A 24,530-nucleotide genomic window follows, 5' to 3' on the forward strand; every position below is an offset into this window, starting at 1 on the left:
TGGAACCGGTTTGCAGCAATGACGCCATTTATGTATTATCCGCCTCTCCCGCTGACTATGTTTCTCTCTGGTCGTTATCAAGCGAGGATGTGCTGAACGACCTCGATCATACTGTAAACTACATACATCCTCTGCATATACCTATTTATACAACACGCATAGATTAAGATCCAGCTCAATGGACAGATCAGATAGGCTACATCCCAATACGTACAGGCAATGTGTCCCAAGAGTGGACGGACCAAAAGTCGTTGTCCACTATTCATATTGTTCAGTGGCTTCAATACAAGCATCCAACAAACAACCATGATTGTCGACTGGGCTCGCTTGATCTAGCCGACGTCTGACCGCATTCAAGATGACATCCCGCCTGTGCAAGCATCGTCAGGTACATTCACTACACGGTTTCAGCACTTACTCTATTCGACCGTATGCAACCTCTACATCGGTCACCAGTGAAGCAATCGATAATGGCCATCTTGATAATGTCTGCTCGCTAAATCTGAAAGAGATAGCTGCTTTGCCACGCGCGCTGGGAAATAGTACGGTTGCTTTCGCGACAAGGCCTGGGGGGCCTGCTTCCGTCTTCGGGTCGACCTCCACCGAGAGAGGGTACTTGACAGCCAAGAATGTGAATTGCGTTCGCAGCTGTGAACAGGACGACCAGAAATCGCTCAGCATCTCCACAATCTGCCGATGGAACAGATCAACGTATGCGTCTTCAGTGCGACAGCGAAATAATTTACCTGGCGAATGCTTATCTGTTTATCTGCGTTTGACACGATACGCTGAGCCATGCGCAATCCAAAGTCCGTGAAACGAGGGAATGAGTCCCGTTCTCTTGTCCGTACGTCCGCCATTCTGGTTACTGTGATTTTGAGAGGAATTGGCTCGTACGCCTTACAAGGAATCCTGATCAAATATCTTGATGCATAGATGGACTCGGCCAAATCTGCGGTGATTCGCGTCGCCTGCCAGAGGTGTAGATTCTGCAAAGCCTCCAGCTCATCTGGTCTTCTGTTCAGCAACAGATCGCATGTACTCGTGGATATTGGCAGAAATTTACCTCTTAGCCGCGACACGGTCACACTTGTGCTTTCCCTCTGAATGCGCAGCACGTGCTCGGTCTGTGAGATGGCAGCAGCAATCTCCTGCTTCTGCTGCTCAAGTTCGGCTTGTTTCTCCTCCATTCGTTGGAGCTTCGCTCTGTTTTCAGAGACGTCAGACCTGAAGAGCTCCAGTTCGTGGCTAAAAATCTCATTAGACGAATATGAAATGGATGAGCTGTAATGACCACGCACTCTTGCTCAGCGACGCTAGCCTTCAGGTCAGCCAGGAACTTTTGATCTGAATTGTCGATCTCTGCGATGTCGGCCTGTTCTTGTTCAAGCTCCGACATCACTTGAGCGAACTCCTCGCGCAGGTCAGGAAGCATTTCTTGTGCTTGTTTGATTACCTTTGCCAGCGCTTGTGCGTCCTGTGCATTGATGAGACGGCCGTGATTACCGAGGAAATAGCCAATCTCACAGTTTCCAAATTAGTGAATTCCTGCTGAGCTCTGCCGTACAATCGCTTCGTCCAGTCCATCTTCCATTCGTACCATTGAAACTTGGCGGTGCCGTAATTGTTGGCTTTGATTAACTTGAGCTGATGCTAAAAGAAATTGGTTACGCATGAAGGTCGGCAATTAAGCATCGGACACGTTACTTACCAGCAATATGCCCTTCTCTGTTTCATCCGCCTCGACGAAGTCTTTGAACAACTCGGGCGTGTCCTTCTCCGTCTCTTTCTCCACCTGCAGACAGATCTTCTTGCTCTCCTCAATCCATGCACTCAGGTCGTTGGCAACAGCCGTATACAGCTCCAGTCGGGGCAATTCAACTGCCATTGCAACAGAGAACTCGGCGAGCGGGATTTCATCCTCTTCATCATCAGCACTCGTTTCGATGGACGACCGCCGCCGCCCGCGAGAGCGAAGTTGTGGCGGGGGTACCACTGATTGCCGCGGTTTGGGCATCGTAAGTTCGTCCATGAAACGAATTCCAGTCATCGCGAAGAACTGTTCAATGGATATGGGAGGCTATAATGAGAAAGATCAGACTGCAGCACAATAAGAACAATGGTCATCCTACGTACGCCCTCGTCATCCGAGGCTGCATCCTCATCTTGCACCTCTTCCCGCCATTTTTCTGTTGCCGTAGAATGTCCTGATCTCTTCGGCGATATAACCTTTTCCGTTACAACACTCCCGGAATAGCCTGAAGATGATTGTGAAACAGGGATGCCGGTATGTCTAAGGTGCGTCGAGATCGAGGACATCGGGAACGGAACTGTGCTCGGTATACGAGGCGATACTCCATCTGCAAGAGCCTGGACAGGAGTGCTTGCAGGCGAGGCGACACGTGCTTTCCTAGGTGAAGGTGAGCCCCTTGTCGGCGTAGGTGAGGCAACCGCCTGTCGAGACGCTTCTCTTTCGCACGTGGCCGTCTCCTCGCGGTCCTGAAACATTGCTTGTAAAGGCGTCGGCGGAGTCTCGCGCACGATACGCTCGACATCTGGGTATAGCGGGGCATTATCCGCGATGTCGGCTCCCGGCGCACCCATCAAGTCCCAATCAGAATCAGGACTAGTCTGTGCTTGTTCAGGTTCCGCGCCTGGCATCGTGGGCTCCTTCGATGCATCCGGGTACACTGTTGCAGTTGCAACAACGATAGGGGCAGGAACATTGCTCGCGCCCATGCTCTTCCGTTGTGCGAAGTACCCCGACGGCCGTCGTACTGCACTTGAACGCCTAGCGGCCCTGTCCTGAGGTGTCCCTGCAACCTGCTGAGAGCTCTGCAGCTTGGCCACTGCCATGCGCTTGGAAGGACTAGGCCGCTGATCAGTACTCTCGTCTTCAGGCACCGGTCGCTTCATAGGCGATTTGCGGACAGATGGCGGTGCGAAGGCTGCGGTGCCCCTATGCATCCAGTGAGCAGCTGGAGACTGCGGCACACGAGCTGGACTGGCAGTAGCAACAGGACCATTGGTGGACGTCGAGGGTCTTGGTCGGCTGAAGGTGAACGGTTTGGGGACCGTCGGCAGCGGTACTTTAGAGGGCGAGCGATGAGGAGCGGGCGTCCTAACTTCAGGGTTATTGAACACTTTTGGCCGCACAGTTTCAGGTGCATGGAACACATGCTGTGTGGAATCTTGAGAGTCCGCTGAGGTTGTTGTCGTCGCTTCCGAGGCGGTTATCGTGGGCTGTGCGGGGCTTTCCGACGAGACAACCTCGGCTGAGGCTGGCGACTCTGCAACTACATTCGTCCTGCTAATGACCGCCGTGATGTCCATAGAAGACTCTTGACCGCCCAGACTGGCACGGAGTTTGGTTACATTGATCGTACGATTGCCATCATCGGAGTCAGCAAAGCTATTTTCTGTGCTGGTGAAGCTGTCTTCCTGAATGTCTGACCTCTCTGCCTCAGTGGCATTCTGATCATGTGCTCTCCCAGACAGGGAGATGAAGGCAGGTGGTAAAGGAGACATGCCGAGAGACGGGCGCGCCTCGAGGAGGCGACCCATGGCAACGGTCAATTCCATTGGCTCCCCTTCTGCTAGATCATATCGGATGGGCACGCCTGAGCCGTCGTCCTCGGAATCCTCGGGTGGTGGCTCATATGGTTCATCCCCGGAATGCGTCATGGCACGCAGCTGAAGCCACGCCTCACTGGGTGGCGCTGGAGGGCGTAGGGGTTGTGATATGGGTACTGTGAACTCCATGGGCTGCGTGTATTCTCCTGAGGTGCCTTCAGACGTGTACGAGTGGGACTGATTAGATGACGTGGTGAGATCCTGGTCATTGTCCTGCGCGTCCTCATGCCTATTATTAGATGATCGACGATGATGCAGTGGTGGAGGTTGGTTCTCTGACTGGCCTTGAGTGGAGGTGGTGGGTATTGCGGATGAACGACGACGGATGGGCAGAGAATTTCGCTTTGGGTCAAACGATAGGGATGACTTGCGCTCGATCTTCATTCGAATGGCTTCTGTGATCTCCATATCTCCATCAATATCATCTTCTTCATCGTCGGAGAAGGGGTCTTCAGCAACAGCATCGGCGTTCATTCTGATATTCAAGAAATCTTGAGGAGCTAGTGCGGTGTCATCCGTGTCCATGTCCATAGATCGCTCTCCGTATTCGCTGAATGCCACGGAGGATCGTGTACGAAGAGAGCTCCGACGGCGGGCACGAGATTTACCAGAGTCTGTTGCGTCAGGATTTTGAGACTCTGCTGCATCCTTATCCTTGGTGTCGAAGAGGCGGACATGGGCTGCGGGGGCAAAGCTAACGCGACGGCTGAGGCTCCTGCGTGAGTTGACCTCGGTGAGATCCATGGAAGTGGTATCATCGCCGAGCTCCGCGCTGTCAGCGTCGACGGGGGCTTTCAATATACTCTTCCGGGGCTTCTGCATATGTCATGTCACACATTTCACGTATGCAAAAGATGAGGGACAGTACACACGAGGGAGCGGTGTGCTTTTGCAGCAGGGCTGAGCTTCTCTCCGGGCGCAATGCTGTACGCCCGTCTGCGCGTGCTATGACGGGACCGTTCACCCTGGTTGAGGACGGCGACGGATCTGCGTCTGTGTGGCGATACCTTCTGCGCCATTTCCTCTGCGCTGCAAGAAGGAGGGGATATCCAAGAGAGCGGGCATGTGCACGTCCAAGGCATGCAGCAGACGCCTTCAACGAGTTGAGACGCGACGGTCACGTGCTCGACGCGGTCACACTGCACGTCGCGTGTTCAGTTCAGCGGCCGGTAGCCACCTTTGTCGCTCTTCGCTTACCTCCATCTATCACGATTTCTGACTTGGCTTGAGCTACAAATTTTATGTACTTGTGTACTCATTTCATCGGCAACAATCATCTTAAACTTCGCCTCTCCTCGCACACACAAATCCAAGATGGCCACGACGCGTTCATCAGCACGTAGCAAAGCCACAACAGCTCCTACTGCGCCTGCAGGTAGGGCAACACGGTCCACGAACGTGGGCGGAAGGGCACAATCTACAACTACAAAAGCTACTGCTAAGAAGGCCACCAATCGGAAACCGCTGGTCAGCAGGGCGAATTCCATGGACACTGGTGTGGACAGCGAGGCGCATCCGGGCTCATCCCAACAGTCCTCCACAATGAATGTATCTGCTATACCGTGCTCATCTGACATGGAACGAGAACCGATCAAGGTGGTGTACACTGTCTCCATGCACGATTAATCCCTCACGTTATGCGCATGCAGGCCTTCCTGCGGATACGTCCTCAATTAGGGGACGGACCAACGTCTGAACCATACTTGCATACCATATCTGATACTGCCGTCCGCATGTCCGATCCATCCTCCCAGTTGCAATCGAGTTCACGACTCTCAAGCCTGAATCCCTCGTCCATCTACACGTTCTCACATATCTTCCCTCCAGATTCTCAGCAATCACAGTTCTTCAACAGGACCACTCTGCCTCTGGTGCAGGACCTCTTAGAAGGCCAGAACGGGCTGCTATTTGCGTACGGAGTCACAAACTCCGGCAAGACATACACGGTCCAGGGTGGTAGCGACAGAGGTAGCGCAGGTATTCTTCCGAGGACGTTGGATGTCATATTTAACAGCATCGAGGGCCGTCACGGCGACGGTCAGGTAAGCCATTTAACGCAAGGCATGACGAGAAGTCTTACTTTTACGTACATCAGTTTCGCCCTGTTCGCCTCAATGGCATCGAAGCCGCCGATGATGAGTTCGAGGATGTCTCCCCACACAATGCTTCAGGCGGGCGGCGCCCGTCTCTCATCGACATCCTCGATGATGCACTTGACATAAGGGAAGACATCGATCCCACTGTATTGAAGCTAGACAGGAACTATGAATACACCATCTGGCTCTCATATTCCGAAATATACAACGAGAAAGTGTACGACCTATTCTCTTCGGTGGATCCCTCCGAACACTCTCCTCAATCTGGTTCTCGGCCAATGTCAACCTTCCTTAACATGCCACTGCCGTCCTCGCAGTCCAACCCTCTCCTTCTCTCGCGCAAGGCTCTAGCACTCAAATCATGTCCACCATCTGATAGTGGTTTGTCCGCAGATGACGTCGGTCTCGCGGGCAAGTATGTCACCGGCCTACGTCAGATCAGAGTGCACAGCGCAGCACAGGCAAAGGAGCTCCTAAGACTGGGGCAATTACACCGTCGCGTCTTTGGGACGCTTGCAAACAGCCAAAGCTCAAGGAGCCACGCTATCGTGACCATCAAGGTCTTGCGCGTGCATCGTGGAGAACGGAACGTAAGTCGCTCCATAGCGTTGCTCTTTCGGGATGTAGTTGACAGAGGCACCAGGACCCCAGCTCAATCCAGACGTCCCGTCTCACAATGGTCGATCTGGCGGGATCTGAGCGCACTAAGTACACCCAATCCTCGGGTGACCGCCTCCGCGAGGCCGGCAACATCAACAAGTCGCTCATGGTCCTTGGGCAGTGCATGGAGACACTCCGCGCCAACCAACGCGCCGTCGCGCGCAGCTTAGCAACTCATGGCGGCCGCATCGATACGCGCGATGTCAAGAAAGGGCTGGCAGTCGTGCCATTCAGGCACAGCAAGCTTACTGAGGTGCTGATGGACTACTTCATAGGAGATGGCCGCGCGGTAAGTCTTGACCCGCTCTCAATCATAACATGCTGACTGCAGTCAATACTAGGTGATGATCTTGAACGTCAATCCGTATGATACCGGATATGATGAGAACTCGCATGTGATGAAGTTCGCCGCCCTCGCACGAGAGGTCTGCACCGTTGCACCAACTGCCACCTCCCGCCCACTTCCTGTCCTCAAGGACAAACCTGAACGACCCCAAAGCAGTCGTGAAATTGCACCACATAGGAGGAAGGTCACCATCTCAACTCGCAGCACAGGTCATAAGGCCAGTGAGGCCCATCTGGAAGTCCTCGAAGGTGTGCTCGGGCCGGTCCGTCTCTGATACCTGCTTGGATGGCTAACGTTCAATGGTCAGAGGACGAAGAGCAAGATGAGGATGATGAAGGGGAGATAGACCCAGTAGTGGAGGCACTGTTCGACGAGGTTGAACAGCTCCGCGCACAGGTGAGCCTGACAGATCCAAGTAACTGCATTGCTTCTCATTCTTTCCTTCCAACAGTTGCATGAAGCTGAGATGCGATGTGCTCTCATCGAGGCGGAAACAAGGGAGGAGGTCATGGAAGAAATGGAGGAGCGAATGCGTAGCATGGAGAAGATGTTCGAGCGACGACTGAGGAGGGAGGTTCGTGTGATTCTGGTTTCATGAGGGTTTTCTATGTTTGCTCACAAGCACTGTTGGATTCTGCCTTGTCAGGCTGAGAACCACGAAAAAAAGATGGACGCTAAGATCGACATGATGGCACGCTCCGGACTCCATCGACCAGCTCCGCCTGCAGATGTCGTGTATCCATCGCTGCAACTGAGTGATGACGAGGCGGAGAACTTTGTAGACGAATTAGTGAGTGCCCAGTTTTAGCACGAGACAGCATGGCGATCATGTAGACACAACTCACAACTCGTCTAGGCCGAACTGGCATCTGATGGGTCGAGTGACTCGGAAGAGCATGCCTCGACCGCTAGCAGCACATCACCCTCCCCTCTAGCGAGGAAGTCCGTGAAACCACTTTCCAAAGCCCAAAGTCAACCTTCACAAGGTAGCAATGGGAATCTTCGGGGTGCTTCTCCTTCCAGCAGTCAAGAAAATGCTGTCCGGTCATCTGATAGTGCAGGGCACGATGGGCTCGTCCCCATGCGCAAGCAGCTACTCAACCGCCAGATTGCCAGCCTGCAAAATCGTGACTTCAGTGCAGCCCCATCGCCTGTCTTCGAGGCAGACGTTAAGGCTGGAAAGATGGCAGCGAGGCTCGCGAAATCTGGGGACAACAAGCTGCCAAGTCTGGAACGCAATCTCATGCAACTGTCGCTCCAAGAGAAGCCCCGTGAGTCGACGATCATCGTACCTGACAAGGTGGCTCGTCAGGAAGCTGTCGCAAATGGCGGAGATGATGTTGAATACGTTCCACTGCGAGGCGAAGTAGACCCAGGAAAGAAGAAAAAGCGGTGTGTAAACTACGTAAATTCAAGAGCTCATGCTGACCGGATTGTCGCAGACAATTGGGGAAGAGCCGTGTCATAAACGAAGAGGGTATGGCCGACATTGTGCTTACTAGCTCTCAGGAAAGCACAAGGCAGCTTCGCGCGAGGCATTAGGAGAGGAGCGTGAAAGCCACTTGGATCATGACGTGTTTCTTGTGATGTTCCTCCACGTAGATATACCATGAATACATAATACATTGGGATAAAGAGGCGCTCATATCATGAATATTAGGAGAGTACGATGTACGTAGTAGCCAGGCCCAGAATACATGGTATAATGTGATACTGTTGCCTGGTATGCAAGAAAGGCAGTGTCCAAATAATACATATGCGATCGATGAGACAACAAAGCAGAGGAAAGCACTGATCAGTATTTACTCTACTCATCGCGATCTTTCCGACGACTGAGGCTGAATCGCGATGGCGATACGATGGCTGGTCGTTCTCCCGACTGGAAGGACGCACGCGTACGCGTCGGGCTGAGTGCAGTAGGATCGAAGTCTAGGCGCAGATGGAGTATCCCTTGACCTTCGCGTAGCTCCGTGGTAACTTCCGTGGATAACACTCCTTGCGCAGGTTGCACATGACGCCAAATCTAAGGAACAGCAAATTGAGTACAGCCATCAGCTCCCATAGAAAGAAGAACATACATCGATTTCGCTAGACCCCAGCAGCTTGTCCTTGCCCAATGTTTTGTGATCATAAACCCAGACATGCATCTTGGGCTGCGTAGCAGGCGCTGCAGCGAAATTGAATGTCTCGTTCCTGTACATCATACGTGAGATCGAGCCTGGGCATGCATAACACATGCATACCATTCAGGCGTAGCCGTCTTGTGCGAATGCTTCGTCTTGTATTCTTTATCTCCGACGCGGACTACAACGTACGGCTTGAGATCGCCAGCAGACATGTCTTTGGCATCCATGACGAGGACTCGCAGAGAGCCGGGCTCGTGCCCATAGTCCGAGAGACTGAGGTTCCCATTGATGGAGGTAGGGCTACCATTGGCAGCTGGCAGTGGTGCTGTAGGAGCAGAAGCAGCGATGGCAGGCGATCCGACAGGCTGAGACGCTTGGCCGGAGGGCGCTTGGGGCGCCACAGCTTCATCACTATCGAACGATCCCTTCTTCGCATGATCCTTGCTTTTGAAGACGCCTGTGACACCATGCACGACGCCACGCCCTGCACCGACTGCAACACCTACAGGAATGTGCCCAATCTGTGTCATCGCACGCCCTGCGGACGAGAAGGTGGACGTGTTCTTTCGTGTCTTCACGATAATCTCTGGTTGGAAGAGCAACCGTATTCTGATGCTCCCCTTTTCGCCATGCTTGGCAGATGACAGAGGAATCGTTCGCTCCGCGGCTTGGAATGGCTCGATATCCGCAAGATTGATCTTGCCTGCTCCGAGAGTCTTGGCTTGCTCAATCTGATTCCAGTCAAAAACCTCAGCCGTGAAATCGGCAGCTACTCGTGAAGGCTTGGAGTACGTCAGTCGTTTCTGTGAAAGGACTCTGCGTTATCATCACTCACCACTTGGACCATAAAGTTCTCATTCCACTCAGGCGACAGGGTCTTTTTCTTTGTCTCTGACTTGTAGACCTTCTGTCCGTTGAGATAGAAGACAACGAAAGGATCGGATTTGCCTAGCAGCAAGTCAGTTGCGGGAGTGCTCCAAACGATGCGAATGGATGCACATACCTCCGCGATCAACAGCCTGGATATCGCGACCGTCTAAGATATCGACGCGCAGCATCCCTTGGTCTGCGAGAGTGTGAGTACGACGGGTGTGGTCAAAATTTTAGTGCACGCACTATTGATGCTTTCTCTAGCCTCCAGCTTGATAGGGACAGGAAGGTATCGGGCCTCGAGCTGGACGGTAGACTTCTTGTCTGCATCGTCTTTGTCGACGAGAGTGAACGTCGTAGGGCCATCCTGCAAAAGAAACGATCTATATCGGGCTCGGCGATCAGGTAAGACCCTATGACCAACCATGGTGCTCTGAAGGAAGGGTTTTGCATCCCCCTTCCATTCCGCGATGATGTCGTCTTTGTCGCCTTCGTCCGCTTCGTTCAACCTGAGCCATACACGACCAAAGTCGAGTTCCTTGATGAAACCTTCGCCGATGTATTCCCACTGCGCCTTGTGACTGCGTGGTTTGACGGTACTGAATGCAGGCCAATATGCATCGTCCAGTAATACCTCCAGGCGTGCCTTCTTGCACAATTCCCCCGACAAGACATTGCAGATCAGGATGCCGGATTCTACCCGAACATGAAAGATTGAGATTGAGAGGTAAAATGTCAATTGTTTGGTTCGGTACGCACGATGTTTCAGGAGCTCCTCCTTCGTGAGCTCCACGCCCTCCTCCTCGGGGCGGTGCTCCTCCACCTTGCCGAGGTCGGGAGATCCACCCGTGCCGGAAGATCCACCAACCTCTGGAGACTGCGGGATGGGGGTGCCCGCGCCGGAACTTTCGTCTGTCTTCTCACCCGCACCCAGAGGCTGGGACGCGGTAACCCCTTCAGGAACGGGGGCAATTGTGCGCTCACGCTTCAATAAATGCAATGAATCGCGCGAATCCGATGGCTCCTCAGCTTCAGAGCCGCTCGGCACAGCCTGCTGAGTTTCGTTCGCATGCTTCTCGAACCCAATGCCCTTGACAGGGAGGGCCGGAACAAACTCGGCCTCGAAGTGCAGTTTACCCTTGTATGTACCCTTGTCGAGTTTAATTGACTCAGCTCCTGTCTTCTTGCCAGTGGATGCGTAGAGGAAGTCGCCCTTGGATGGCTTCGCAAGCTCGGAAACCTTCAGCTCGACGTACCCGAGGGAACGGTCCTGTGCATATGTCAATTTCATCTCACGGAAGCTGCCCGATGTAGATAGTGCACCTTTGTAAGATGTTGATAGTCCATGCACTCGAGAAGCATTGTCTATTGTTAGGTTAGTTCGACTTTCATTCTTTTGAGGCTTCCATGCATACCTCCTTCAATGAATGCACTAGCCACACAACAACATCAGTACCACATAGCGCTTCCACAGGTTACGCAACCGGAAGCGCCACTTACCAGGAATGTAGATGATTTGATCCCACTCCGGATTTAAGTCTGAAACATAGTTCAGTCAGTGTCAAAGTGCATTCGGATCTCTGATACTTGCTGTTGTTCACGACCTCGGTGCGCCCCTGCGTGATGTTATTGATCTGTACTCGGACATATGGATCACTCTGATAAAAAGATCAGCCGTCGCGTCAGCAAATGAAACAAACTCTGTTCAGACCCACCTTCCCTCCCAAAGCAGCCTCCACGTTCCTAGAAAGGGGAATCACATAAGCATGTGGTCTCAGATATAAGAACGTGCATCAGTCCACCACGCACTTGACATCCGTTGCCTTCTGCAACCATAACCTCACCACACCGATGGGAGGTACATACTGGTCTATACCGTGCAGGCTGCCGGGCATGTTCAGCGGCCTCCACTCGACGCTCAACCGCATTTTTCCGCTCTTGCAACTGCTCAGAGGCCACCAATCTTTGCCCGCTTCCTTTGATGCATTTATCAAATCATCCAGACGAACATTCATATAGCCGATGATAGGGTCTCGCAGTATGTCGCGGTCGTCGATAACCTTGACGGTGATGATCGATGACAAGCGATCCATACAGAGAAACTCCGTACTTGACTCCCAAACCGGATTGTTCGTGTGCTTGACTTTCTTCGTCTGGTAAGTTGGTTTGCGGTTCCCGTCGAGATGCACGCGTACGAATGGATTGAGGTCGTTGGACATAGACTTCGTGTGGTCAAGTTCCTTCGCTTGGTGCAACGTCAAACGAGCAATTCCAACCTCTACACTTATTGTCAATAATGCACACAAGTAGCGGCAGAACCAACTCACTGGTATCCATCGGCAACATCTCCTTCCCACCGGAATCTACTTCTGGCTTCAAGATAGGATAGAACGAGACATCGAACCGAATCGTGCCCCTTTGTTTTCCGTCTTTCAGGATTGGAGCATCAATGCCCTCCTGTGTCGAGTCTTCGCGCAGCTTCGACATGTCAAAAACCGCGCTTCCGATTTCGGAGTCCTTTCGATGCTCATTCCAGTCAACAACAGAGAGTACAAGCGACTCTGTGAGGTTGTTGACGAGCAGAAACTTGGTTTCCATCCATGTCGGGTTGGAGCTTGCGGAAATCTGTCAGACGAGGCAAAGAGAACCCTCAAGACTGGATACGTACGTGTCGTGCTTGTAGGTAGTTCGTGCGAGCTCCGCCCGATTGTTGATGCTCAGACTAACGTAAGGATCGGGAGTACCACCGGCAATCTTCGTACTCTTCAAGCCGCGTGCTGTCTGCACAGTCACCTGAATCACGCCTACGGCCGTATCTATCGGTTCGCCGGACAGAAGCTGCTCTAAGTTGAGCGTGAACACGTTGGGAGCGTACATCATTGGTGCCAGCGTGGCGTGAACGGTGTCGCGGATGAATGAGGACAAGCCCGGAATCTGCGGCGCAGGTTACAACGAAGCTAAGGCAAGCGCACTCAGAATACTCACAAATGATATGTCGAACCCAAAGGTCTCGCCACCAATTGGTTTCAACGCCCAGTCAATTACCGGTTTCTCCAAGAAGGAGAGATCTACAAGCTGGATGTGTGGGAATGTCGTCATCAACTTCATCCGTACCCGAAGTATGCCCGAGAAGGAGAGATCCTCAAGCAGGATGGGCATCGTTGCGCTTGCAATGCCTTTTCCGACGCGTACTGACAGTACGATCTTCGGGTTCACCTTGTCCTTGATCTGCCTCTTTGTCATATCAGATGTATCATTCGGGGTGAACGAAATGGCCCAATCCATCAGCACTACATCGTCCTCCGTCCGCGGGCTCGTCTTGACCTTGTCGACTCTGGGCGCCTTCGTGCCGAGAGTAAAGGTACTCAATCGAAGGCTTTCTAGGAAGGTAGGGCAGTTCGTACTCAAGATCTGGTCGACAGATGCGATGATTGTCTGGGAGAGCACCGGCTCGTAGATCAACCAGAATCGGTCCAGGAAGTTATTCAACCAATCGGCGCTTTCGAATTCGGTCTCCAGTCTTGTCTTGACGAGTTCGCGCTGGATGTCATCCCGTGCGCGTCGTCGCATGCGTGACATGGAAGTTGTGTAGTAGGTGTTGCAGAACGCAAGCAGTAGCAAGAGCCAGCCCCATCCAAAGTTGAAACGCGTAAAGTAATGTGACATCACGACAGCCTAATCATCATACTGAGTGCTTCGCTGTCACAGAGGATACTGTACTACTCACCGCTACGACGAGGGCGGCGTTGTGATACCAGTCCCCGTAGAACTGCTCGCTGAGGAAGGTCTGCAGAATGTACTTGTCTTTCTCCTCATCTTCGGCCTTCGGACGAGTATCGATTCCGCTGACTTCGCGCCAGCCAACCGTGTACCAGTCCGGAACAGCAGGTGCAGGCCCCACAGGCATAGACCCAGGGACCTGTGGCTCTAGTGTTGGTGGCGTCTCGCCCCCATTGGCTTTCTCATCCACATTCTCAATTGTGATTGTAGGCACTATGTTGCTGTTGCCCGTGCCAACCGGAACCTCTGGTGACGAAGATCAACTTCACCCTCCAAAACCGTTACGGATAAGGCACACCTTTCCCGACCGCATCAGGTTCGGCCTGGTTCAGCTTAAGTTTCTCCTTCTCCTTTCCAGCAATAGCGGCCTTCTCCTGGGGAGGCATATCTGGGTCGAATGAATGTACAGCGACGCGACCCTTGGCGGCATCATCTTGCACAATGCCATTGACCTTCGCTTGGGTTTCAGGAGATGTGGCCTGCCCATTCATCGTTGGGGACGGAAAGTACTCTCGGTGGATAATAGGATGTGGTAGGGTATAAGATGGGGACAGAACGAGCGTGGCAGGGTGAAGAAGGCGGAGCGGGGCGAGCCAGGGGCGCTCATAAGCGCGCGAAGCATTCTATGACGCGGACGACCCCAGCCACCGCCGCCTCCGCATTGCTGTACTGCATTCCTCGCTCGAGCAGTGCGAACGCACTTCAACTGTTATTTCTTCTACGAACAAATCGTCTCTATAGGTCTTGTACTTGACATCAAGCTCTTCAATGGGAGCAGGTATCATCCCTGGCCCTAACCATTGCCAAGCCTGCACAGTCGCATTGCGTAAGCGCTATTACAAAGGTTATTCAATTCTGCATAGCATAGCTGTGTATATAACAATTTGCATGAACTCGTTTTCTGTTCCGGCATACTTCATGACGAATTCTCTAAGTTGCCGGGTGGAGAGCCAATCATGCATGTGTTTAATAGTTTAACACCGCTTATATTTTGACAGCAGATCGGAATGGAGACATGCATCGGCTTTGTCTGGACTCGAGGGTCGTGGCTGCACAATATCGTCCGAACCTTCAGCGCTCTTCAGCAGCACAACTTGAGAACGGCTGAATGGTGACAGTGCTGGAGATAAACTGCAGTACAAGATTCAGGTTGAGGGCAGTTGCGTCACCGCCGGCTCCTATTATCAAGCCCTCTCCACAAGAGTTGCTATTCATAGTTCATGTCTCGGGGTCTCACTGTGAACGATCCCAGAATGGGCAAGTCATTTTGCAATCAAGGTGCTCACCGCTGTCTGTTTTTTCCGCGGGCTGTGGCGGCCGCGTCTGTCTGGTTCCGAGCACACCTGCTGCAGTCCTGGGAGCCGCGAGAGATAATCAAGATGCATGCTCCTATAGTCCGCATTTGCGAACATTTAGGAATGCAATGCGCTGCGGCGCAGATAGCTATTCTCTGCGATAACATCAGCCAGCCTCCAGCTGGTAGCACGACGATACTGCTATCATTATACTGCAGCGTCGCCGCTGTCACAGCGTGATAGGATCGGTTTCTTATGGCTCTGGGTGAGCGACGTCGTGTGGCCCCGAGTAAGAACGTTACCGCATGGCAGTGGAGTGTATTCCAAATAATGCTTGGCACATAAAAGGCTGGTTTGTCCATAAACGTATGTCTTACTGCAGCGTTTCGATTTTCAATGGCTTGAAAAAAGGCACCGCTCTCTTTGAGAGTTCTACTCTGATAACCCAAGTACGACTTGAGACGATTGTATTAGATTTGCTTGAGCCACTTTGTTGGTGAAACTTCCAAAGTAGATCCCAATGTCGGCTGTTAGATTCAGATCAACATATATGCGCACTTGATTACCTGCCACAGCTGCATGAAAATGTCATGTCCATGTTCTTGATCGCTCCAATGACTGTTGAGGCAAAACAAAGCGATTTGAAGCGAGGCGAATGTATCATGTATGCGCACCTGTTGGCAAGATGCCTTATACAATTCCATACTTCCCCTAACCGCTTATTGTCCGCTCATTTGATGAATGCTTCGTGCGTCCCGTAAAGATCACGATAGTCCGGGAGATTAGAGGGAGAGCAGCTGTGTAAGTAAAGATTATTGAGCAAACATCGCTCAGCGGTGCATGGATGTTCACGATTTACCACAGATGAGCGATAGAAGTGGCTGACGAAAGAAAGCGAGCCGGATTTAGATGACAACGTTCAGACGCCATGATGAGAGAACTGGAGAGAGGATGATAGGTGGAGACAAGAGCACATTAGCCAAAAGACATGCTTTATATACCCTCAACGAGGCTGATGTCACGGCGTGAAGCAAGAGGCAGCCATCCTACGGCTCACGGACGTGTTACACACGTGACCGTGTCAGAGTTCGGCAGCGTCATGGCACCAAACTGGTGCAAACAGCGCGCTCGCCGTGCGCGGTGCGTTGTGCGCTCGGCCGCTGAGGTTCTCCCGATCTCAGCTGTACACTGCTACTCAACCAGTTGCTTGTTTTTGTATCCCTGTCATTTAAGACAACAGATCGTGAAGATTTTGTGCATGTTCCCAACATGACTTCCCCACCCTCGTCTCTGCGGGATTTGTACGCAGCACCATCCAACGCGTGGTCGTTTGCCCCACCATTACCTCCAGCTGCATCGGAAAATACATTGAGCATTGGTGCGCAAGCATCCTCATCTTCCTCACCATCTTACCAGTGGTCAACGCGCACCAACGGCACAAATCCGCTCTTTGACTTGTCCGCGACTTTCGATGAGGACGAGTCCGGAGTCGATGTAACGGTCTTGCTGAAGGGCCTTGCGGCTGCTGCATTCATGCAGTATGCGACAACCGCTCTGGTCATGCCGTGGGAAGTCGGCAAGCTGCTCTTGCAAGTGCAGTGGGTACCTCGAGATACCGGGGAGGTTCCCCGAGGAGCGGTGCTCACAACAGATGTCATAGAGGAGGAAGGAGAGGTGCGGTATGATCTACATAACTGCATTTCGAACGCGCAGCATTGATACCCAGGCTGCGATCTGACCAGCTCAGCGATGACTCTAACGAAAACGATGCGTACTTTGCGGACCCAGCCAAGCTCGACTCCGCTTCCTCTAGCCTGCCCCCTCCACGGCTCGCTGACGAGCGGGGGTACGTTGTGCGGCAGTCTGTCCTTGAAGAAGGCACAATACCAGAGTATGTCATACCCGTTGGTACAGCAAATGGCACGTGGGGCATGATGAAGCAATTGGGACGTTTTCGCGCGGAGGGTTGGCTCTCGCTATGGAAAGGTACTGTCGCTTGCATTGTATGCTGCTCATGCGACCTGATACAAACTTGTACCAGGATTGCTGACCTCCAGCATTAATGATGCGTTATTTGCCGTTCTGGAGCCCCTCTGCCACAGCTTGCTGCAAGCCGTGCTCTTTCCTCCTCCCAGCGATGTTTTGGCAGCTCCGTCCTCCTCCTCATCCCCCCTCCTTCTCCCAGTAGCATCACACGTTCTCACGGGCTTTATCCTCTCCCCTCTCGACCTCATACGTACACGACTCATCATTCAGTCCTCCCTCCCGCGCTACCGCACCTACTCCGGACCCATCGACGCACTCCAACAGATCCTCGCGCAGGAGGGCGGGCTCCGCGGTGTGTACCTGCACCCACACCTGCTCATCCCGGCGCTCCTTGACTGTACGCTCCGAGCGCTCATCCCACTCGCGCTACCCGGGATCGTCGCGTCCTATCTCGGGTTCGGCACGCGCCTGACGCCTGAGACACACCCGCTTCTGTGGACAGTTGCAGAGTTGCTGGGCAGCTGCGCGGGCCTGCTCGTCACACTGCCTATTGAGACGGTCAGGCGGCGGTTGCAGGCACAGGTACGGGGCAACGCAAAGCCGATTAAGGCATGTGTCGAGCTGCGGCCTGCGCCCTACAACGGCGTCGTGGACGCACTGTGGCATATCATCACGGAGGAGCGGTCGGACCTGCCGGTGAAGCGGAAGGGCCGGGCGAGGAAAGCGGCACACGCGAAGGGGAAGGGCAAGGCGGCGGAGGGATACGAGGAGGAGGGCGTGGAGGGCGAGAGCTGGACGCGGAATACGGGCATCGGGCAGCTGTACCGCGGGTTGGGCATGCGGGTCGCTGCGAGCTTTGCGGTGTTTGTGCTGGCGATGGTCGGAGGTGAAGAGCCGGATGCTGGGTGGGCGGAGCTCTGATGGCCTCGTAGCTATCTGAGTCATTGGCTATCTCACAACTCACATACAATAGCGCTATCATCATCTGCGTACGCGAATTATCATATCGAAGGAAGGTACACATACGGTGCTACTGCCCAGAGCGTTGGTATGCGCGTGAACCCTCCGGCGTTAGCTGTTCCGTCTCTAAAATTGGGGGAACAATCGCAAGGTCAAATGGACAGCACGTCAACACCACCACACGGATATGGAGGGAATGCAAGCCTAGAGCGAGCACATGTCTGCTACGTCGACGTATCTGTATAAATCACTCTTCGTTCATTCATCCGCTAATTCATCAACCAGTCAATCTTCCCTTCCGGCGCGCTGGGCCTGACGGCGTGCAGCTTGCGGTTCCCAGTACAGTAAATGAGCGACATTTATCTATCGCCCTGCCAACGTCAGTGCGAGCCCTGAGTGCCTGGGCGTGGTACGTACGAACCACAGATCCCACACGTACGGCATGCGGCGCTGCTTGAGAATGCCCCCAAAATCGAAAATTCCAATTCAGCCTTCATTCCGCCCGCACGGCGGAAGCCTTGGCCTGTGTCTTCTCCGCCATCTTCCGCACCAAAGCCGGGGGGACCGCGTCCAACTGCGCGGGCAGCTCATTCGGGTGTCCCTGCATGCGGGAAGCGGTGAATATGTCAGTGAACTAAGGGTCGATGCAAGACAATAGCAAGCAGAAGCGTACGTGCGCAAGGTGGTATCGCAGCCCACTGAGCTGCTTGTACCGGTTGGGACAGTGCCGGTGGGGACAGGGATACGTCTTTCTTGGTTTGGTAACGGCTGGGGTTGCCTTTGCGGTGCCTGCCTCTGCCTCGCGGCCGTTTTCGGGTTCTCGGTTATCAGGCACATCTCTCGCAGTTGTGCTTGGGTCTGCAGCTGCGTTGTCCTCGGCGGCCGCGGCCGGAAGGGTCGAGAGCGCCTGTTGGAAGTGCGTCTTTGAGCTGATCAAGGATAGCGTGTCAGAGTCAATTGTCGGATGCAGTGTTTCAGGAACGCACATTTGCAGATGATATTGCAGGCCATTGATGCTCTGCAATGAACGTCAAAATTAACTGAATGTTCGCATTATGAGTGCCTAGACAAACCTTCCAGCTCTTCTTGCACCCAGCCAACCCGCACCTGAACGGTGTGCTGCCTCCAAAATCCTCCGTATGCTCCGCCTTGCTGTGGTCAGATAGTTCCTTTGACGTCGCAAAACGGGACTTGCTTTCAGAGACATCTGTAGGCCAGCAGGTGAGATGCCCACAGGCATACGCCAGCACCGATGTGCTGAACCGTGCGTGATCAATCAAAGGAGAAAGAAAAAGATTGAGACGTGATGCTCACTCTGAGGTAGCAGGCAAGCTTGAAGACAGGCGGGGAGAAGGACCACGGCGCGTAGCGCGGCGTTGCTGTACCCAGTCTTTCGCCTTCTGCTTTGGGTCACGATAATAGTTTCGACTTCCCGTAGCTTCTACAGTTGCGTCCCCATTTTCATAAACGAATAATTGTGAGGCTAACACGACAGAGGGGCGATCGGCGGCCTCCTCCGGAACACCAGCCGTTGGATGATTTATATCGGAAGAATCAGGCGGGGTAGCGTTGGATGACGCACTCGTTCCAGGACAAGCGCTATATGGCTGACTGGAAACTTCTTCTGACCTGAAAGGAGTCGTACCTCTGTCGATTACTGGTGCTCCATTCACTACATCTGGGGGCGCTCCGGGCACATAGCCATGGTTATTGTCCTCAGGATTGAATGGTAGAGTCTGCGGAGGGTGCACATCCTGGGCCGCCTGGGGTGGTTGTGTATAGTAGCCATCATAATCTTGGAACGGCTGATAACTCTGATCAAACTGATATTGAGGGTAGTCGAATTGCTGTGGCCCGCTGTGCAGGGTAGATTGTGCAATTGCACGGTCCGGGGCATACGCGTAAGTCTCAGGCATCTCGGAGTAATAGGGACTCCCGGAAACGAGAGTTTCCGACGGCACACTTGCAAAAGGCACAGAGGAAGGTGCGGCATGCTCAGCGGGGGGGTTCCAATACCCTTGAGGCGCAACCTCGGGAGGTATATCCCACTGAGGCTGCAGTGGTTCCACAGGCTGCTGCGACGTGGCAGTCGAGGCAGCATTGCTGGGCCCAGCATCTCTAGTAGCGGCAGCTTTCTTCTTCCTCTCCAGCATTCTCCATCTAGTACGATACATTCAGGATAATTGCACACATAGAGTGATATGCACGTACCTGTTTCGACATGCCAGTCCACTCCGCTGGAGTTCCTGGCCAATTTGGCCCCAACGACCGCCGAGTCTATTGTATGCTTCCAGAAGCCGAGCATCCTCGTCTGAAGTCCACTCGTCCCGCTTCAGTGAAGGATCCAGCGCTTCACGATATCGCTTCGAGCAGGCATCATCGGTGCGCCCTGAGATATGACGTGCTATGACAGCCCATTTCGTCGAGTGTATGGCGTAGAGCGAGAGGAGGAGCTGGTCCTCTTCTGGCGTCCACGCTGACTTCTTCACGTTTGGAGACAAAGAGTGAAGCCATCTCTGACAATTGGGATAGACATGACGCAGTGTGCAAATGATTAAAGCGTGAACAAGCCCACCTTCCTGCAAGCCTTATTCGTACGACCCGGCACAGAAAGGGCGACGATCTTCCAGTTGTCATTCTCGCCGTGGACCGCAACTGCCTGGATGAGCAAGTTATCTTCCTCTTTTGTCCATGGCTTCCCGACTCCTCTTTCCTGCATTAGCAGAGAGCATAGGACAACAGCACAAGAAATGCAGCCAGTCACCGGTCAAGAATCAGACAAGCAGCGACAGTCCAGGGAATTTAGCATGCATTGTCTCCGCGTGCGCTTGCCGAAATGTTTTGATCGAGCTACAGCCACCCGCGCTAAGGTTACGTAACGGGACGTGCTTGCCTTGCCTGCTGCCTCCATGTCGTTCATCCCAGGCTACTCCTCAGGCGAAGACGACGGCCCTATATCGGCCACCCAGGATGTCTTCGGGCTCACTTCTCTTCCTGCGGCGAAGAAGCCGCGCATTGACGAGCTCAGTGCATCAGGGTCTGCCCCCTCTATTGCCCCGGATGCCGCGCCAGATGTACTGGCAGAGGTGAGCACGTCTAATGCCAATTCGCAATGAGAACACGCTAAACGAATGTATAGGACCCTTTAAACCAAACATCTCTGATTACACGACCAACAGACACGCGCATGAACGTGAACATCCCGTACAATGACATGATACTGCCCCTCCAAGGGCCCGAAAACCCCTTCGGAGACCGCGACCGTTTCCTCAACCAGAACGCGCTCGCTGGACATGTTGAGGAGCAGGCCATGACAGATCATTCTTTCCGACAGCAGCACCTCACACACGCCATCCTCGGTTACTCCGCCAATCCGTCTGTGGATCCCAACGCCCCGGCCGTCCTCGGCTCGCTCCAGAAGGCAGAGGCGAACAACTTCGCGACCATCGGCGCATTAAAGGCGCCAAAGAAGGAGAGGATGGAATTGAAGCGGAAGCGGAAGCCGAAGGGCGATCTCGAAGTTGTGGACGGTGATGGTGCCTACGAAGGGCCGTGGTCGAGGTGGGAGAGCGACGAGCCACATAACCTGCTGCTCGGCGAGGAGGTGGCTGAGGAGGAAGAGGAAGAGGAAGAGGAAGCGCCAGAGGAGCCGGTGCAGATGAAGAAGGCGAAACCGAAGCGCGGCGCGCCGGGGCTGGAGTCGTCCGTGTTCCATGGCAAGTCGATGTACGACTACCAGGGCCGGACGTACATGCATCCCCCCATCGCAGAGGCGCCGCAGCTACTGCAGGAGGCGGGCTCACAAGAATCGTTCATCCCGAAGGTTTGCATACACACATGGACGGGACACACGCAGGGCGTATCGGTCATTCGCTTGTTCCCGAATACAGGCCACCTTCTTCTCAGCGGCTCCATGGACACGAAAATCAAGGTTTGCATCTTCGCTGCCAGCAGATTGATTCTCTTATTCACATACTTGACAGTTATGGGACATCTATACCCACGGCAACTGCCTCCGCACCTTCCATGGTCACATGAAGGCTGTCAAGGACGTGACGTTCTCGAACGATGGCCGCAAATTCCTATCGTGTGGATACGATAGGCAGATGAAACTATGGGACACAGAGACCGGGCAGTGCTTGAAGCGGTTCAGCAACGGCAAGATTCCATACGTCGTACGGTTCCATCCGGATGAGGACAAACAACACATTTTCCTCGCGGGTATGTCGGACAAGAAAATCATTCAGGTGCGTTCGGTTCGTCTTCTCGCATACAGTTGCATTGAGAACGTTCGAACAGTACGACATCAACACCGGCGAAATTACGCAGGAATACGACCAGCACCTGGGCCCGGTGAATACCATCACGTTCGTCGACGAGAATCGACGCTTCGTCACAACCTCCGACGACAAAACGATCCGAGCATGGGACTTTGACATCCCAGTGGTCATCAAGTATATCGCAGAACCACACATGCATTCGATGCCCGCGGTAACCGTCCATCCAAATAGTGAGTGGCACGTGCACGGTCGACGCGAAATGAGTATTCTGACGACCGCTTCGATAGAGAAATACTTCGCTGCACAGTCCCTTGACAACCAGATCCTCGTATACAGTACGGATAACTTCAGGCAGGCACGGAATAAGCGGTTTGCGGGACATTCCGTCGCGGGCTATGCCTGCCAGGTCGGGTTCTCACCCGACGGGAAGTGGATAAGTAGCGGCGATGGCGAGGGGAACGTCGTGTTCTGGGAATGGAAAACAGGGCGAATCAAATCACGTCTTAAGGCACATTCGAAGGTCGTTATCGCACACGAGTGGTTGCCTCACGAGACGGTATGTAATTCTCTACGGCTCGGCACTGCCTTAGCGATTTTGACGACATGTTGCATTTCTCAGTCGAAAGTCGTGACGGCATCTTGGGATGGCCTGATCAAGCTATGGGTGAGTCAAACAAGCTTGTCCCCTCTTTTCTACCTTGCTTATCCGTACGTCATAGGACTGAACGGGAAGTGCGTGTCAAGCATGCTAGCCCGAATAGAATGCGCCGCTGGTTCAAGATAATTCCGTCCGGCTCAGAAACGCACCTTATATAACTGTCCTGGCCAGGAGTATAGAGTCGGTGGAGTGGGTTCAATTGATATGCTAACATCTCGGCGCGTGGTGACGCTCACCGAAAACTGGAAGGGTTTTGAAAGATGTTCGTGCTCCCCGAGGTGCTTGACATGCTTGTGATGTCCAAGTAGGAGGGCATTGCCGTACCATTGTGGCCCTCCACAGCACGTCTGTTACGTTTGTTTGATGAACGTGAAACATCTCACATACGTTGAGAATTCGAGATTGAACCCGAGCCGGACAACGTTATGGAAAGGCACGCTTGCAGCATGTTCCCGGATGCGTATGACCCTCAGTTCATGTTCCGCGGACAGATGACATGATGTTCCGAATGGATACTTTCCAGAACGGACTTACAGGCATGATGACTATGCCGTGCAAATCTCAAGGCACGGTATCGCAGGGATCACAGAACGGGCGGTCGACACCCTCCATACACCAGTGGCTTGCAGATGACCGAGAATGCAGAGGCCAAAGCTTCAGAATGGAACCCTGTGACGCTTGATGATAAGAAGCGCTTCCCGACTCCGAGCACGGGAGCGGGGCACATTGCTGAATGCGCAGTTGATCGCCTGCACACGTTTCTCGAGAGGTTTTTGCGAGGCGCTTTCAGCGTTCACTTGACCGCTCATAGTATGAGCGTCAGGCGTTATGACGAAGTTTTGCCTGAACAAAATGAAAGGTTGAGCATGTATGATACGGAATCGGCAACAGTGACACGAGAGAGTGGCAACGAAGGCGGCGCCCAGGGAATGGACATGCCAGATGATACGCTGATGTTAAAAGAGTACATATGGAAGCGAAGTGACAGCAAGTGCTCGATGACGAGACAGACGATCAGCGACGATCGGGGGTGAGGGAAAGCGAAACTGGGCGGGAAGGGGCGGGCACGTTCGGACGCTTGGTCCGTGCAATGGCGTTCTTCGGGCGCTGTCCCAACCCACTCGCACTTGTGTCGTGGGTACCGCGCGCACGCCGACCGGTTGGCGGTAGAACAAGCGCGAAGGCGTGGTCAGAATCTGTCTGATCAACTCAGCGCATGCTCAGATGGCAGGCGGTGGCTGCCATTGACACCTCCAGGAGCGTGGAAGGAAGCAGGCGGGAGCTAATCTGCCGTGATAAACCCTCGGATTTCCGCAGAAGATAGATTGGCCGGGCGCACGTGGGGACGAGTTCGCACTGTGCGCAGCGTCGTTCTCTGTGAGAGGCGATAGAGGCGATAGATGAAGAATGTGGGAAGGGGAGAGTGCCTGGTCGCGCGGACGATTGAATGAGCGGAGCACACGCCGATCGGGCGCCTTGGTGTGCCGGTGCCCCTTAGCCTTGCTCCGTCATACCCAGACTCGCACGCTATAAATCCCCCTCCTTTGCCCACTTCCTCCACTCCTTCCCCCGACTCTATCGCAATGCGTGTCCTCTCCCTAGCCGTCCTCTCTCTCGCCCTCCTCCTAGGCGTCGCTTCCGCTGCCCCCGTCAGTCTTTCATCACTCTTCCTGATCGCGACTCGTTCGGCTCACCGTCTTCTAGGTCGCAGCACCACTTGAGAACCGCGCGGATGAGAAGCGCGAACCCGAGGTGGTCAGTGTCACCCGTTGCCTTCTGCATCTATAATTCATTTATCCCTCCAGGTGGAGCGCCAGTGGAACTCGGGTCCCGGCAGCTG

At 53.7% G+C, this 24,530-nt stretch overlaps 6 protein-coding genes across 6 annotated transcripts; 3 read left to right on the forward strand and 3 right to left on the reverse strand.

Moving 5' to 3' along the window:
- Positions 1–34: 34 nt before the first annotated feature.
- LAESUDRAFT_679813 (uncharacterized protein) lies at positions 35–4,696 on the reverse strand. The gene is made up of 9 exons (XM_040905710.1): positions 4,506–4,696; positions 2,137–4,449; positions 1,712–2,080; positions 1,528–1,653; positions 1,302–1,477; positions 1,067–1,248; positions 747–1,009; positions 419–690; positions 35–370 (listed from the first exon to the last, which is right to left on the reverse strand). The coding sequence occupies exons 1-9, from the start codon at positions 4,650–4,652 to the stop codon at positions 259–261; spliced, it is 3,960 nt and encodes a 1,319-aa protein (XP_040764034.1). The 5' UTR covers positions 4,653–4,696; the 3' UTR covers positions 35–258.
- Positions 4,697–4,947: 251 nt separating this feature from the next.
- LAESUDRAFT_812891 (kinesin-domain-containing protein) lies at positions 4,948–8,277 on the forward strand (the record flags this gene model as incomplete). Its single annotated transcript, XM_040914440.1, has 10 exons — positions 4,948–5,229; positions 5,283–5,675; positions 5,729–6,319; positions 6,373–6,678; positions 6,731–6,983; positions 7,043–7,131; positions 7,187–7,309; positions 7,382–7,525; positions 7,592–8,127; positions 8,178–8,277. The coding sequence occupies 10 exons, from the start codon at positions 4,948–4,950 to the stop codon at positions 8,275–8,277; spliced, it is 2,817 nt and encodes a 938-aa protein (XP_040764035.1).
- A 585-nt stretch (positions 8,278–8,862) lies between these two features.
- LAESUDRAFT_737020 (tricalbin) lies at positions 8,863–14,002 on the reverse strand (the record flags this gene model as incomplete). The annotated part of the gene is made up of 18 exons (XM_040910750.1): positions 8,863–8,902; positions 8,979–9,643; positions 9,697–9,809; positions 9,865–9,927; positions 9,978–10,098; positions 10,156–10,427; positions 10,491–11,001; positions 11,055–11,096; positions 11,147–11,163; positions 11,232–11,256; positions 11,333–11,389; positions 11,447–11,474; positions 11,541–12,009; positions 12,059–12,345; positions 12,400–12,665; positions 12,717–13,406; positions 13,447–13,757; positions 13,810–14,002. 18 exons carry the CDS (start codon positions 14,000–14,002, stop codon positions 8,863–8,865), a joined length of 4,170 nt encoding a protein of 1,389 aa, XP_040764036.1.
- A 1,948-nt stretch (positions 14,003–15,950) lies between these two features.
- Positions 15,951–18,054, forward strand: LAESUDRAFT_726120 (mitochondrial carrier). The gene is made up of 3 exons (XM_040908962.1): positions 15,951–16,480; positions 16,549–16,792; positions 16,848–18,054. The coding sequence occupies exons 1-3, from the start codon at positions 16,076–16,078 to the stop codon at positions 17,711–17,713; spliced, it is 1,515 nt and encodes a 504-aa protein (XP_040764037.1). The 5' UTR covers positions 15,951–16,075; the 3' UTR covers positions 17,714–18,054.
- LAESUDRAFT_726121 (uncharacterized protein) lies at positions 18,005–20,563 on the reverse strand. Its single transcript, XM_040908963.1, has 8 exons — positions 20,328–20,563; positions 19,964–20,268; positions 19,067–19,912; positions 18,826–19,009; positions 18,739–18,770; positions 18,426–18,681; positions 18,174–18,353; positions 18,005–18,115 (listed from the first exon to the last, which is right to left on the reverse strand). The coding sequence occupies exons 1-7, from the start codon at positions 20,469–20,471 to the stop codon at positions 18,246–18,248; spliced, it is 1,875 nt and encodes a 624-aa protein (XP_040764038.1). The 5' UTR covers positions 20,472–20,563; the 3' UTR covers positions 18,005–18,115; positions 18,174–18,245.
- A 76-nt stretch (positions 20,564–20,639) lies between these two features.
- LAESUDRAFT_700678 (pre-mRNA splicing factor) lies at positions 20,640–23,176 on the forward strand. Its single transcript, XM_040906423.1, has 7 exons — positions 20,640–20,838; positions 20,892–21,683; positions 21,736–21,999; positions 22,052–22,262; positions 22,320–22,588; positions 22,652–22,696; positions 22,752–23,176. Exons 1-7 carry the CDS (start codon positions 20,662–20,664, stop codon positions 22,755–22,757), a joined length of 1,764 nt encoding a protein of 587 aa, XP_040764039.1. The 5' UTR covers positions 20,640–20,661; the 3' UTR covers positions 22,758–23,176.
- Positions 23,177–24,530: the final 1,354 nt, after the last annotated feature.

Source organism: Laetiporus sulphureus (assembly GCF_001632365.1).
Source record: "Laetiporus sulphureus 93-53 unplaced genomic scaffold LAESUscaffold_21, whole genome shotgun sequence".
In the NCBI taxonomy this organism is placed as follows: Eukaryota; Fungi; Basidiomycota; class Agaricomycetes; order Polyporales; family Laetiporaceae; genus Laetiporus; species Laetiporus sulphureus.

Coding starts and splice junctions, on each gene's coding strand:
- LAESUDRAFT_679813 (XM_040905710.1), bottom strand. CDS start 4,652: ATGGCGCAGAAGGTATCGCCACACAGACGCAGATCCGTCGCCGTCCTC. Junction 1,478..1,527: donor AATTCACTAATTTGGAAACT/GTGAGATTGGCT, acceptor ATCAATGCACAG/GACGCACAAGCGCTGGCAAA. Junction 691..746: donor AACAGATAAGCATTCGCCAG/GTAAATTATTTC, acceptor TTCCATCGGCAG/ATTGTGGAGATGCTGAGCGA.
- LAESUDRAFT_726120 (XM_040908962.1), top strand. CDS start 16,076: ATGACTTCCCCACCCTCGTCTCTGCGGGATTTGTACGCAGCACCATCC. Junction 16,481..16,548: donor TCATAGAGGAGGAAGGAGAG/GTGCGGTATGAT, acceptor CGATCTGACCAG/CTCAGCGATGACTCTAACGA. Junction 16,793..16,847: donor TTGGCTCTCGCTATGGAAAG/GTACTGTCGCTT, acceptor AACTTGTACCAG/GATTGCTGACCTCCAGCATT.
- LAESUDRAFT_726121 (XM_040908963.1), bottom strand. CDS start 20,471: ATGCAGGAAAGAGGAGTCGGGAAGCCATGGACAAAAGAGGAAGATAAC. Junction 18,682..18,738: donor CTGCAATATCATCTGCAAAT/GTGCGTTCCTGA, acceptor ATCCTTGATCAG/CTCAAAGACGCACTTCCAAC. Junction 18,354..18,425: donor TGCGATACCACCTTGCGCAC/GTACGCTTCTGC, acceptor TCCCGCATGCAG/GGACACCCGAATGAGCTGCC.
- LAESUDRAFT_700678 (XM_040906423.1), top strand. CDS start 20,662: ATGTCGTTCATCCCAGGCTACTCCTCAGGCGAAGACGACGGCCCTATA. Junction 22,000..22,051: donor CGGACAAGAAAATCATTCAG/GTGCGTTCGGTT, acceptor ACGTTCGAACAG/TACGACATCAACACCGGCGA. Junction 22,263..22,319: donor GGTAACCGTCCATCCAAATA/GTGAGTGGCACG, acceptor CCGCTTCGATAG/AGAAATACTTCGCTGCACAG.